This window comes from Pleurodeles waltl, chromosome 3_1 (genome assembly GCF_031143425.1).
Source record: "Pleurodeles waltl isolate 20211129_DDA chromosome 3_1, aPleWal1.hap1.20221129, whole genome shotgun sequence".
Classification (NCBI taxonomy): domain Eukaryota; kingdom Metazoa; phylum Chordata; class Amphibia; order Caudata; family Salamandridae; genus Pleurodeles; species Pleurodeles waltl.
Window position 1 is genome coordinate 2,001,302,936 of NC_090440.1, and position 12,464 is coordinate 2,001,315,399.

Consider the following 12,464-nt stretch of genomic DNA (forward strand, 5'->3'; position numbering starts at 1 on the left):
TTGTGGTAGTGTGGTCGAGCAGTAGGCTTATCAAAGGAGTAGTGTTAAGCATTTGTTGTACATACACACAGGCAATAAATGAGGAACACACACTCAAAGACAATTCCAGGCCAATAGGTTTTTGTATAGAAAAATATATTTTCTTAGTTTATTTTAAGAACCACAGGTTCAAATTTTACATGTAATATCTCATTTGAAAGGTATTGCAGGTAAGTACTTTAGGAACTTTGAAGAATCACAATAGCATACATACTTTTTACATAAAACACATTCAGCTGTTTTAAAAGTGGACACAGTGCAATTTTCACAGTTCCTAGGGGAGGTAAAGTAATGTTAGTTCTTGCAGGTAAGTAAACCACCTACGGGGTTCAAATTGGGGTCCAAGGTAGCCCACCGTTGGGGGTTCAGAGCAACCCCAAAGTTACCACACCAGCAGCTCAGGGCCAGTCAGGTGCAGAGTTCAAAGTGGTGCCCAAAACGCATAGGCTTCAATGGAGAGAAGGGGGTGCCCCGGTTCCAGTCTGCCAGCAGGTAAGTACCCGTGTCTTCGGAGGGCAGACCAGGGGGGTTTTGTAGGGCATCGGGGGGACACAAGCTCACACAAAAAGTACACCCTCAGCGGCACTGGGGCGGCCTGGTGCAGTGTGCAAACACACGTCGGGTTTCCAATGGATTTCAATGGGAGACCAAGGGGTCTCTTCAGCGGTGCAGGCAGGCAAGGGGGGGGCTCCTCGGGGTAGCCACCACCTGGGCAAGGGAGAGGGCCTCCTGGGGGTCACTCCTGCACTGAAGTTCCGATCCTTCAGGTGCTGGGGGCTGCGGGTGCAGGGTCTTTTCCAGCCGTCGGGATTTTAGAGTCAGGCAGTCGCGGTCAGGGGGAGCCTCGGGATTCCCTCTGCAGGCGTCGCTGTGGGGGCTCAGGGGGGACAACTTTGGTCACTCACGGTCTTGGAGTCGCCGGAGGGTCCTCCCTGAGGTGTTGGTTCTCCACCAGTCGAGTCGGGGTCGCCGGGTGCAGTGTTGCAAGTCTCACGCTTCTTGCGGGGATTGCAGGGGTCTTTAAATCTGCTCCTCTGGATACAAAGTTGCAGTCTTTGTTGAACAGGGCCGCTGTTCTCTGGAGTTTCTTGGTCTCTTGGAAGCAGGGCAGTCCTCTGAGGATTCAGAGGTCGCTGGTCCTGGAGAAAGCGTCGCCGGAGCAGGTTTCTTTAGAAGGCAGGAGAGAGGCCGGTAGGACTGGGGCCAAAGCAGTTGGTGTCTTCTTTCTTCTTCTGCAGGGGTTTTCAGCTCAGCAGTCTTCTTCTTCGGTAAGTTGCAGGAATCTAAATTCTTAGGTTCAGGGGAGCCCTTAAATACTAAATTTAAGGGCGTGTTTAGGTCTGGGGGGTTAGTAGCCAATGGCTACTAGCCCTGAGGGTGGGTACACCCTCTTTGTGCCTCCTCCCAAGGGGAGGGGGTCACATTCCTATCCCTATTGGGGGAATCCTCCATCTGCAAGATGGAGGATTTCTAAAAGTTAGAGTCACTTCAGCTCAGGACACCTTAGGGGCTGTCCTGACTGGCCAGTGACTCCTCCTTGTTATTCTCATTATCTCCTCCGGCCTTGCCGCCAAAAGTGGGGCCGTGGCCGGAGGGGGTGGGCAACTCCACTAGCTGGAGTGCCCTGTGGTGCTGGAACAAAGGGGGTAAGCCCTTGAGGCTCACCGCCAGTTGTTACAGCTCCTGCCTGGGGGAGGTGATAGCATCTCCACCCAGTGCAGGTTTTGTTACTGGCCACAGAGTGACAAAGGCACTCTCCCCATGTGGCCAGCAAAATGTCTCGAGTGTGGCAGGCTGCTAGAACCAGTCAGCCTACACGGGTAGTTGGTTTAAGTTTCAGGGGGCACCTCTAAGGTGCCCTCTGGGGTGTAGTTTACAATAAAATGTACACTGGCATCAGTGTGCATTTATTGTGCTGAGAAGTTTGATATCAAACTTCCCAGTTTTCAGTGTAGCCATTATGGTGCTGTGGAGTTTGTGTTTGACAGACTCCCAGACCATATACTCTTATGGCTACCCTGCACTTACAATGTCTAAGGTTTGGCTTAGACGCTGTAGGGGCACAGTGCTCATGCACTGGTGCCCTCACCTATGGTATAGTGCACCCTACCTTAGGGCTGTAAGGCCTACTAGAGGGGTGACTTATCTATACCGCATAGGCAATGTGAGGTTGGCATGGCACCCTGAGGGGAGTGCCATGTCGACTTACTCGTTTTGTCCTCACCAGCACACACAAGCTGGCAAGCAGTGTGTCTGTGCTGAGTGAGGGGTCCCCAGGGTGGCATAAGATATGCTGCAGCCCTTAGAGACCTTCCCTGGCATCAGGGCCCTTGGTACTAGGGGTACCAGTTACAAGGGACTTACCTGGATGCCAGGGTGTGCCAATTGTGGAATCAAAAGTACAGGTTAGGGAAAGAACACTGGTGCTGGGGCCTGGTTAGCAGGCCTCAGCACACTTTCAATTCAAAACATAGCATCAGCAAAGGCAAAAAGTCAGGGGTAACCATGCCAAGGAGGCATTTCCTTACAGTTGGGTAATACAATTGTCCCCTCTACCTCTTGTGCAGCACTCTGCTCTCCATGGCCATCAAGTGAGTCTCATGCAGAAGGTGACCTGTGCCCTTTTCTGCCTTAGATAAGCTAGCACATTACAGCGCTTGGAGGGTGATGCGAAGCCCCGGACATTCCAGGTTATGAGTCGAAGGTAATCAGCCATTCCGATAGACATGCATGCAATGCAGGAGTGCAGATTGGTCGTCCTGTGCAACCCACTGCATCTATTAATACAAAAGTATCCCTACACCTTCTGACAGGTGATAGTATTGACCGTGTTAAAGGAATACCCTCAGTTGTCTCTTATTCAGAAGAAAAAATCTTTTTTTCTTTTTTTGTGATCCTTACCCATTCTTGTAGTGGCATGCTTCATCATTGGGTCCACCCTAGCCTAGCTCCTAAAGGCCAGGTTAGGCTCAACTGACATGCGGGAGCACTTATAAAGATCCTGAACATAAAAATACCTTACTGTTCACCAAGATGTCTTTTCCTTCAAAGGGACAGTAGGTACGAATAAAAATAGAATCAAGAAGGGTTACTCTAGGTTTTTATGGTCCTGTGACCCTGTAGTTCATGTGTCGACATGTTTCAGCACCTCTGAAGGCCATTAAGGTCCTGGGCTTTCATCAGGACATATGTTTCTATTGCCCCGGTTGGTGATCAAACAGTTATGTTGATAACATTGAATCATGCATAGTACATTGAAAATTGCATGCAAGGGCTGGAACCTTCAATCGCCTGTCAGGAAAAATGAAGCACACTTGTCTTCCTGTATTAAAAGGAGACAAACAATAAGTATAAAAAATGTGATAGCTCCAGGGATATTGTCTTGATTGTCAGCAATAGTACCTCACATCACACTCAAGACGTCTGAAAGACTGAAAAACAATCTAATGAATAAGGAAAGAGACACACATAAAAATGTCAAACACCCCATATCCCACGACAGTTCACATGCGCCAAATATCAAACGTGTGCATGTATGATGACACTTATGTGAATCACACAGAGGACCTATTTTGGTCGTAAATATCACACATTTAAGTATCTACCCATAAGTCGGTCTCTACACATTAACAGTAGTGATTAGCAGTAATTTTGAAAATTTGCTCACCCATTTTGGGTCCCCACCTCGCTTCTCTGGGGGAGTTAGGCGCAGCCCTGTAGTCACACACTATGAATGAAAAATCCATTAAAAAAAGGACATTTGTTTTAGCCTGGACCGCCACCCCATGAAGTAAAAGTATGGATGAGCGAACATCGGCCACCTCCATACTCTGGGTAAAGTTGCCCTGGGTCAGCATAACTGGTCCATTCAACGCTACTTACTTCGTCAAGGGGACAGCGCAGCGGTTCGCACCTAAATACTCTTCTCACTCCAAGCTCGTGCCACCATTAGCAATAATTGGCATTGTCCCTGGATGCGTATTTCAAGTGTTTGCAGGCCAGGTGAGTCATCGCTGTACCATGCACCCTGCACGTGAATCCGTACCGACGTCATACCAGGTGACCAATAGTGTGCATTACTCTAGTACTTCAAATATGTCCACCAGACAATAGTCTAGTATTGTGGCTGTGTTGCTAAGATACTGAGTCCCCAATGTGCAGCAGTATACAAATGTCCAGCATTCAGTAAAAACCTCTATTTGCAGGTTTTTAGTGTAAACACTTGATGTCTGTTAGTACAGGATCGGTAAGCACCGCATAGAGGTACAAGCATATTGCGTTGAAAAATTCTATTTGTGCGCTCTGGTTGAACAGTTACACCTGGGTATGAGAAATATTTATACTTATGGTCACTCACATCCAAGGTTCAGTTCTACATTAGGCCATGACTCCATACCTTAACTGATAGCCTCTTACTCTGATTCGTGGTGTCACGAGGTTTTGTCAAATTTAACGTGCAATGTACCTGAGCCTTGTAAAACTGGTTGCGCTACGTATATACCCATGGCCAATATGTGAGTAATATCTCCCCTATATTGGCACAATGCCACATCGTATCATATCATCTCTATCTGTGAGCGTGGTTCTCTATTATAATTTATAATCCACAGGGATATACCCTACTAAATTTATGTATGACACCTCTACTTATACTTTACATGTCGATTTTACACATCGACAATGGATCCTGGTGCGAGTAGATGTATTATCTATATTAGCAATAATTAGTGGGATATATTCTAAACCACCCATCTTGTTAAGTTATGTTCACTATATAGTGCTCGATGAGCATAATCCCCCATTTGTTAATTGTGAATTGAGATAGTGAACCCATCAGTACTGCACCGTTGCATCAGATAAACAGGAACAGTAGGAATTCAGATGATGTAATCTGCCAAGCCAGGGGTGACAGTCTGGAGGATTTCACCCAGCCCAGATATGACAGTCCTCCGAGGTTGAGCCCCTTTGGGATCGGGCGATGTGATGAGGGGAACTCCCTCCAGAGCACATGGAAGCCACCACTTCCCGTACTCTTCTGCACTCTTCAGGTGTCTGCTGCTCAGTTGGCTGGTTGGATTTCCGGAGTTTGGACCTCCTGCATAAGTGGAGCATCAGCCGTCATGGAGCCGGCTGGTCAGGACGTGTGGACCCTGCGTCGTAGTTCTCTAACCAGTTCCACGTGGTAGGAGGGTCATTAAAGAAGTGGGTCTTGTCCTTAGGCTGGATCCTCAGGTGGGCAGGAAAAAGCAATGAGTATAACAGGCCCAGTTCTCTTACACTTTGCTTAACGGGCAGGAAGGAGTAAGGCTTCATCTGCACCTGGAGAGTGAAGTCAGGGAAAAGTGAAATTCTTGTGTTTTCCACCACAAATGGACAGTGTATAAGGCCTGCTGAAGGAGGGAGTAATAATCCTACAAATGTAAAAGGCAGGCCACCACTGGGAAGAAGGGGGGTCTTGGTATTAGGGGGGTATTAAAGTTGTGACCCTATGCACTTGGTCCAAGGCATAGAATTTGGAAAAGCCCTCTCGGGCCACCACCTCCAGGAACCAGTTCTCCAGGTAATCGAGCATAGCATCACCTGCCATTCCCTCAGGCAGTCCAACTATCCTGACGTTGGTGTGGCACGCCCTCCCCTCCTGATCATCTAGCCGAGTGGTCAGCTGTCACGTTTGCACCTCTGAATTAGCTAAACGTGTGGTAGCTTGAGACTCGGGCACCAAGGTCTGAACCGTCGCCTCTAGGGCTGATACGCTCCCAGCCACCTTCCTAGAATCCTCCCAAATCAGGCCTATCTCCACTGTAGTGGAGTCAGTTTTACCCTCCAGGCACTCACCTGTAGCATCTATTGCGGCCAGGAGTTTTTTCCAGGTGGGGGTGGGGCGGGGGGTGTCCCTTGTGACACTGCGTGCAGTCCATTCCAACAGAGCAGTGGGGAGTTGGAAGGAAGGAGCAAATGTGTGGCTGGGTAGCCAGAGGCAGATGTTCCGTCCACGTCGCCTCCCAGTGGGCGCTCAGCCCTCTGCAGACAAGTCCCCCTTGATAGTCCATTGAAGGAGGATAAGGGAGTAGGGTGGGGGCTCACGGACACCAGCCACCCGGTTCGGCCAAAGCCAGGGTTGCACCAGGTGGGTGTCCAGGAAACTTGAAGGTGCGCCAGGGCGCAGCGTTGCACTGTTGTAGACCTCTACCGGTCCAGGGAGGCACCTCACAACAGGGAACAGGGGTCACCGCAGGCCATCAGTGAGTATTACCAGGGGCCGCTAGGTACTAGCGGCACCAGCCAAGGTTGGAGAGCTCACAACCAGAGCTCTCAAGGGTGGTGCACAAATGTCAGTCCCCCACAGTGCAAATGAGATAAATATGGGGGAGGGACCTCTCCCTGCTCTGGTGCCACCGCACAGAGCTCCAATTATCAGGACTGTAGGGGAGGGGCCCCCACCTCTGCAGGCTGGCTCCTGATGATGCCGCTCTTAAGATGCTCTGGGGGAGAGATCACGGCGGGCCTCACTGCCTCAGGAAAAAGATGTCTATTCTCCTATGCCGTGCAGCGCTCTGTGCCTCAGAGCCAGCGGGTAGGGGCTCACTGCTATGGGCTGGTTCCCAGGCGAGGCCACCTCTGCAGAGACTTGGAGGGTAAGGGGATGCCCAGGCCACCGGGTCGCCGCTCCTCCACTGCAGGAAAGGGAGCCGTAACCCCCTCAGAGCCCACTCTGTGCACCAGTGCAAGCCCTGCAGTCTAACCTAGGAGCCCATGGGCTATGAAGGCCATTGGGCGAGCGAAAAACTCCTGATGCAGACATTTAGGGCCTGATTTATACTTTTTTAGCGCTGCATTTGCGTCATTTATTGACGCAAAAGCGGCGCAAACTTACAAAATATAATTCAATTTTGTACGTTTGCGCCGCTTTTGTGTAGAAAAAATTACGTAAATGTAGCGCTAAAAAAGTATAAATCAGGCCCCTGGTGTTATCAGGGGTCTCGGGGCCAACAAGGAGCTTCGATTCCAAGATGCTCACACCATGGCAGTTGGCTCTGCACCTGAATTCCCTTGATGGATAAGCACATTCCATAGGTTGGAAAAAAATTGCAAAGAATCGTAAGGTCTCTGAAACATCTTTTATTTCTTCTGTGCAAGCGGAATGCAGTTGGTAGAATGTCTGATGATAGGTACTACATAACTTATAGAGCATGCTAGACCAGTCTTTAGTAGCCACACACAAGCTAGATTATTGCAAAAATAGTCAATCCCTGGTTGGTCAGAAACGCCACCCAGGGTCATAATGCGGTAAGTGTAAGTGTTTTTCTATCTTTCTTATTAGAAAACTGATATAAAATATTCATCCAAGGCATTGATTGATATCACCTGTGAAATTGTGTGCTTTGTGGTGAAAGGTACAAGTATTTGACTTGCTTGACACAGGAATGCTTGTCTGGTTGTCACCTTCGGCTAAATTTGCAGGACACCGGATTGCCGATCTTGGACTTTCTGTTACAAATAATTGTCAGCAAGTTAAATTGATTCACTAGAAGCAAATCAAGCCATTGTTTTCGAAATACGTTAGGTTGTTGTGTGGCCTCCAAGCCTGCAAATAAAGTGTCCTTCCCATTTAGATCAAAATGGCAATCATCAAAATTAAACGTGGGAAAAATGTAAATTACGCCTGCGTGGTTTGCATTACTATTTCATGTTATGCATTTTATACAAAAGTAAACTGATATCCACATCGAGTAATTGGGGAAGACTAAAAGTATATCTTTAACAGGAACCGACAGAACGCAAACTGCTCTTGTTTGCAGTGCTTTTGTTTTTGCATCTTTTTTTAAGCTCAGTTTAGGACACGAGGCACACGTCACACTAAAATAAGCACAAAAATGCAAGATTTGCACAATTTTGCATAATGTTTCCAAAATTTCACATAATTGCACAACAAAAAAAAACTCTTATTTAAAACCCGGTGTACAGATTAAAAATGTAAGTATTTTATGTCTCCATTTTAGTTTCAGAATTCATAGTACCTTTTATGATTTTGACTTTTTCTTGTAGTTGGATCAGAGAAAGCGTTGGCCACTTGGTTGAGCGGGAATATGAATCTTCCTGTAAAGTGTGGAGTGGAAAGGAAATGGTCACCATTTTGCACAATATGGGAATAACCAGGGCAACATTTCCTAATCTGCAGGTAGGCCAAATGATCTTCCTAAAACACTATAAAACAAATATGCATCAATGTTTAGCCAATACTGTGGTGCTTTTTCCCCCAATAAACGTGTTGTAAGCAGCAAATTATCGGGCACAGTTCCGGGCTGCGGGTAGTGTATTCAGACAGACAACATGAAGAAAGGGAGGGAGACTAGCGTTGTCCTCCAAGCCCGCAAGGTCCCGGTCCAACTGCCCTCCCAACCCTCTGTCGCGCTCACTCCATCCTCCCCAAAGACATCAACGCCGGCCCACGAGCTTCCCATAAAGACAGCATGACGCAGATATAACAATATGTGTCCAGGTTGAGGTAATCAGTCTATCAGGCAATCACTAAACAAGCATACGGGCACCATTTAGAGTCATTGTATGTAATTGTATTTTATCTGGATAACTTCGTAATCTGTAATGGATCCAGCTCTCCTGTGCTACTCATTTCCCGGAGACCGGATTCAGAAATACGTGTGTAACATACGGGAGCCTGCAGTCTCTGCATTAACGCCCTCCTCTCATTTCCGTATTACAGTTGAGTTGTAAAGCTAATGTGAAAGACTAGTCACAGAGCATAATTACAGCTGCATTTACACAAGCACTAACTATTCATTCTTCTGAAGGAGAAATTAAATATTTATGGCAAGGTTTATTTTTTACACTGCCTAGAGGAAAGATACAATCGCTTTGCATGTTTCTGTACATTCCGAGCTATGGCATTTTTAAGCAGCCCACATTAAGCTGATAATTATCTGCTAATGCTAATTACTTAATGTTTTTGCCTTGTTTAATTTCCCACTACAGACTATGCTTTGTTCTAAATGTCTGCAACCAAACTATTTCTTTCAGATGAAGCAGAAAGACACCAAGGATTTAATCCGATTGTGGGGAGGGTGATGACGTGTCCATGTGTTCTAAGAAATATAACACCTCTGCCATTCATTAAAACGATATTGCAGTTCTCATTGAAATTCCATGGACTTATAAAGGAAGTCTCTGTTTGATCAAGGAACTCCTCAGTGGCTTGCAGTATCCTTATAATGTAAGACAGAAGGTATTTTGTTAATAGTTGCCTCATAGGAAAGCTCTGTTGTATATTCTGCTTCCAAAAACAAAACTTTTCTGAGCACGTGAGTCGGTAATTTGTTGTCTCACTTCTTCACATTATCAGCTTTTTGGAACCTGTAACAAGATAGTGGTGGGACTGAAACTTTGTATACTGTATAAAACGTTTGTCCATCTTGAACATGCAGAGGTATACCCACAGCCTCTTCAATTATGTGACAAAAGGGTACCTAATTATGTGGCTGGTAAGCTGCACTAGGCTGCATGGCAGAGGCTAGTCTTGCGGTATAGTATACAAGTAATGGCAGTTTAGGAGCAACATATTGTGGCATTGTTGTTTTGCTATGTTCACATTTAGGACATTAAACATAACATGAACTTTCTAATTTGCATGTTCATCACTTGGGGCACCTTGGCCCTGAAAAACAGAAGTAGATATTGTTGGGACACACATACCAATGATTTGGACAATACAGATGTCTAATTTAAGTAAAACACCCTCAGGAAATATCTTCCAATACAGTAGTCACATAAAATATGATTTTACAGTATATTAAAACCCCAGAATATCATTTTAAATACTAGCTTTGACAGAACTTCTGCCTTTTAGCCCCTGTATGCCCCTGTAGATAGAGTTGGCTTGCTCAAATCATCAGAGTTTTCCCAGTTCCCAACAAGAAGAAAACTTTCTTCACATTGATGTCACTTATATTTCTATTGAGTGTATAAAAAAAACCCATTTAAGATTCACTAGGGAAAAGACATCACATATGAACAACATGGATGTAGTGTTGTGTCCAGATGGAGCAGATTATTTTTTGGAATTTCCTCTCAGATTCAGGCATGGCATGGCTTAGATTATGATTCTCTACTGTACCGTGAAGCACACAGTGCACTGGGACACCTACCCAATTTTCTTTTATTTTGTTCCTGTTTTTAGTCCAAAGATATAAAACTTTGCCACAGATTCCTTACTTTTGAAGTCTCCCCATGCATCAGACTGGATCCGGGAGATTTACTGTGAGCAGTACCCCTAAGCGCCGGTAGGTGACGTTGATTTACTCCATCGTCGTCGTTCACGGCAGAAGTGACATCGCAGTACCTATATAGTCACCACCCAGGGGCATTGGTATCAGTTCTTTTCTTTCTGCAGTAGCCAGCGCTGATCCGCAGAAGAGCTACCCCACTGTCAGTTTTTGACTGGACTTTTTCAACTTTTTGTCAACAATTTTGAGGTTTTTCCTCCTGGTGTGTCGAGGATGTCATTGTATAAAGACAGGTGGAACCTGTCACTGGACGATGTCAGTGACTGATCCGCACCTCGTCTGTCTGGGGTGTTTGGAACACGACCCAAAGTCGTGCTCCGATTGCTGGGCCATGCATCCAAAGGCTTTGAGGGAGCGGTCCCTAAAGCTGATGACAGCCCGGCCTGCGACTCCGCGCAAGTCAAGGTCCTTGTCGAGGGGAAGCACCTGGAACCGGTTGCAGAGTCCAAAGTCATCTTCGCCCCATTCTAAGTCCTTGGGACAATCGGGTAAGTCGAGGCACAACAAGAAAAGCAAGTAGTTGAAGCGGTCTTCGACTTCTCTGCTTCCATCGGCTGACGGTACGAGGGAGAGTCTGCATTCTAGGCCTTGTTTCTCAGAACCTGCGCCGGCTCCGCGCCTCCCTGACTTTCCAGGATTCGGAGCGACCACTCCAGTTTTATGAGGCCGTATGCCTTATTTTTGGGCAGTCCGACCCCGTCGGTGCACCTTTGGGTCAGAAGGGACCCTATAAGGTTCCCCACCAGGGGCTCCAGCCCCGGCACTGATGGGCCCCAAAGAATCTAGTCCTAGATCCAGACCGGCGCTGGTCATACCATCTTGACCTTCCCCAGTGCTGGTCCCAATGCCGCCAGCACCCACCGGCGGCACCATCCCCGACTCTGATGTGGAGCTGGATGGGCATCGCCTGACTCTGACTGTGGCAGGAGCCTTGCCTCCTAGATTGGAGCATGAACTCTATTCCCTTGAGCTAGGCCTCGGAGAAGACTGGGAGGGATTGCTAGACCCTTTAGAATACCAGCCTTATGAGGAAGAACTGTACATGGACCAGAGTGAGGATCTGGGTGAAGCCAGTGGATTCAATACCTCTCCAGAAACTGGTATGCTTTCTCCCGCTACAGTGGCTACCGAGGAGGGAGCTTCCTCCACAGTGGTGGTGCAGAGAGCAGCTGAGGTCCTAGACCTTCACCTACCCTCAGTGGCAGTCAAGACCAATCTCTTGACGGAGGCACTGCAACCGTGAGTCTCCACATCCGAACTCTTACTGCCATTCAGTGGTGTCCTCTGGCCCAACACAGGGGCTCCTGTGAAAAGGGTAATTGCCCGCTGCCATCGCCCCGCACCTGGGGACAAAACCTTCCTCTCGCAACACCCTACTCCTGAGAGCTTGGTGGTCCAAGCCTCAACTTCCCAAGGCGTTTTCCCTACCCCTCCCCTTGATAGGGAATCCAAGAGGCTGGACTCATTTGGGAAGATATTTTCTTCCAAGAGGCTGGACTCATTTGGGAAGATATTTTATTCCGTCAGCCTAGCATTGTGGCCCTTGAACACTGCATGCCTTTTGGGCCATTATTCCCACACTCTGTGGGACAGAGTTGCACAAGTGTTGCCACAGGTTCCGATGCTGATCAGAGGGATGCAGAAGAATTCACAATTTGTTCCGGATTGACACAACCAACTCACTAGGTAGAGCGGTTTCCATGACATTGGGCCTGAAGCACCACACCTGGCTAAGGACATCAGGCTTTTCGAAGGATGTCCAAGCTTCCCGTATGGACATGCCCTACGATGGCGCCTATCTCTTTGTAGACAAGGCAGTTTCAGCGCCCAAGCACTTCAAGTATTCTCGGGCTATTGCCAGGGCCTTGCAGTGGCCCCCAATTTGCCTTTTGTGGCTACAGAAGGGGCCACCAGCCGCGCCAATTCCTGCCCAGCAACTGTGCTGTGCATGCTTCACAGATTCTGTGCAAATGAGGGTGCAGTACCCACAGACCTCATGGGTCAGGTGGCCAGCGGTCTGATCAGTCCACAGTACCAGAAGTAGGATGTGGTTGCTATTCTCTTCTCTCTACTTTCTGGTTCCCGAAAAGGACAAAGGTCTTTGCCTTATTTTAGCTGTACGAGCCC

General features: G+C 47.6%; 1 protein-coding gene across 5 annotated transcripts in view; it reads left to right on the plus strand.

Moving 5' to 3' along the window:
• Positions 1 to 12,464, plus strand: part of BRIP1 (BRCA1 interacting DNA helicase 1) — a 967,251-nt gene that overhangs the window by 552,645 nt on the left and 402,142 nt on the right. For all 5 annotated transcript variants that reach the window (XR_011201660.1, XM_069226443.1, XM_069226446.1 and 2 more), the window contains one exon: positions 8,086 to 8,218. Coding sequence is in view for 4 of the 5 variants with exons in the window: in XM_069226443.1 (XP_069082544.1) it covers positions 8,086 to 8,218 (133 nt within the window). In the remaining variant the exon portion in view is untranslated. The remainder of the gene's footprint in view (positions 1 to 8,085; positions 8,219 to 12,464) is intronic.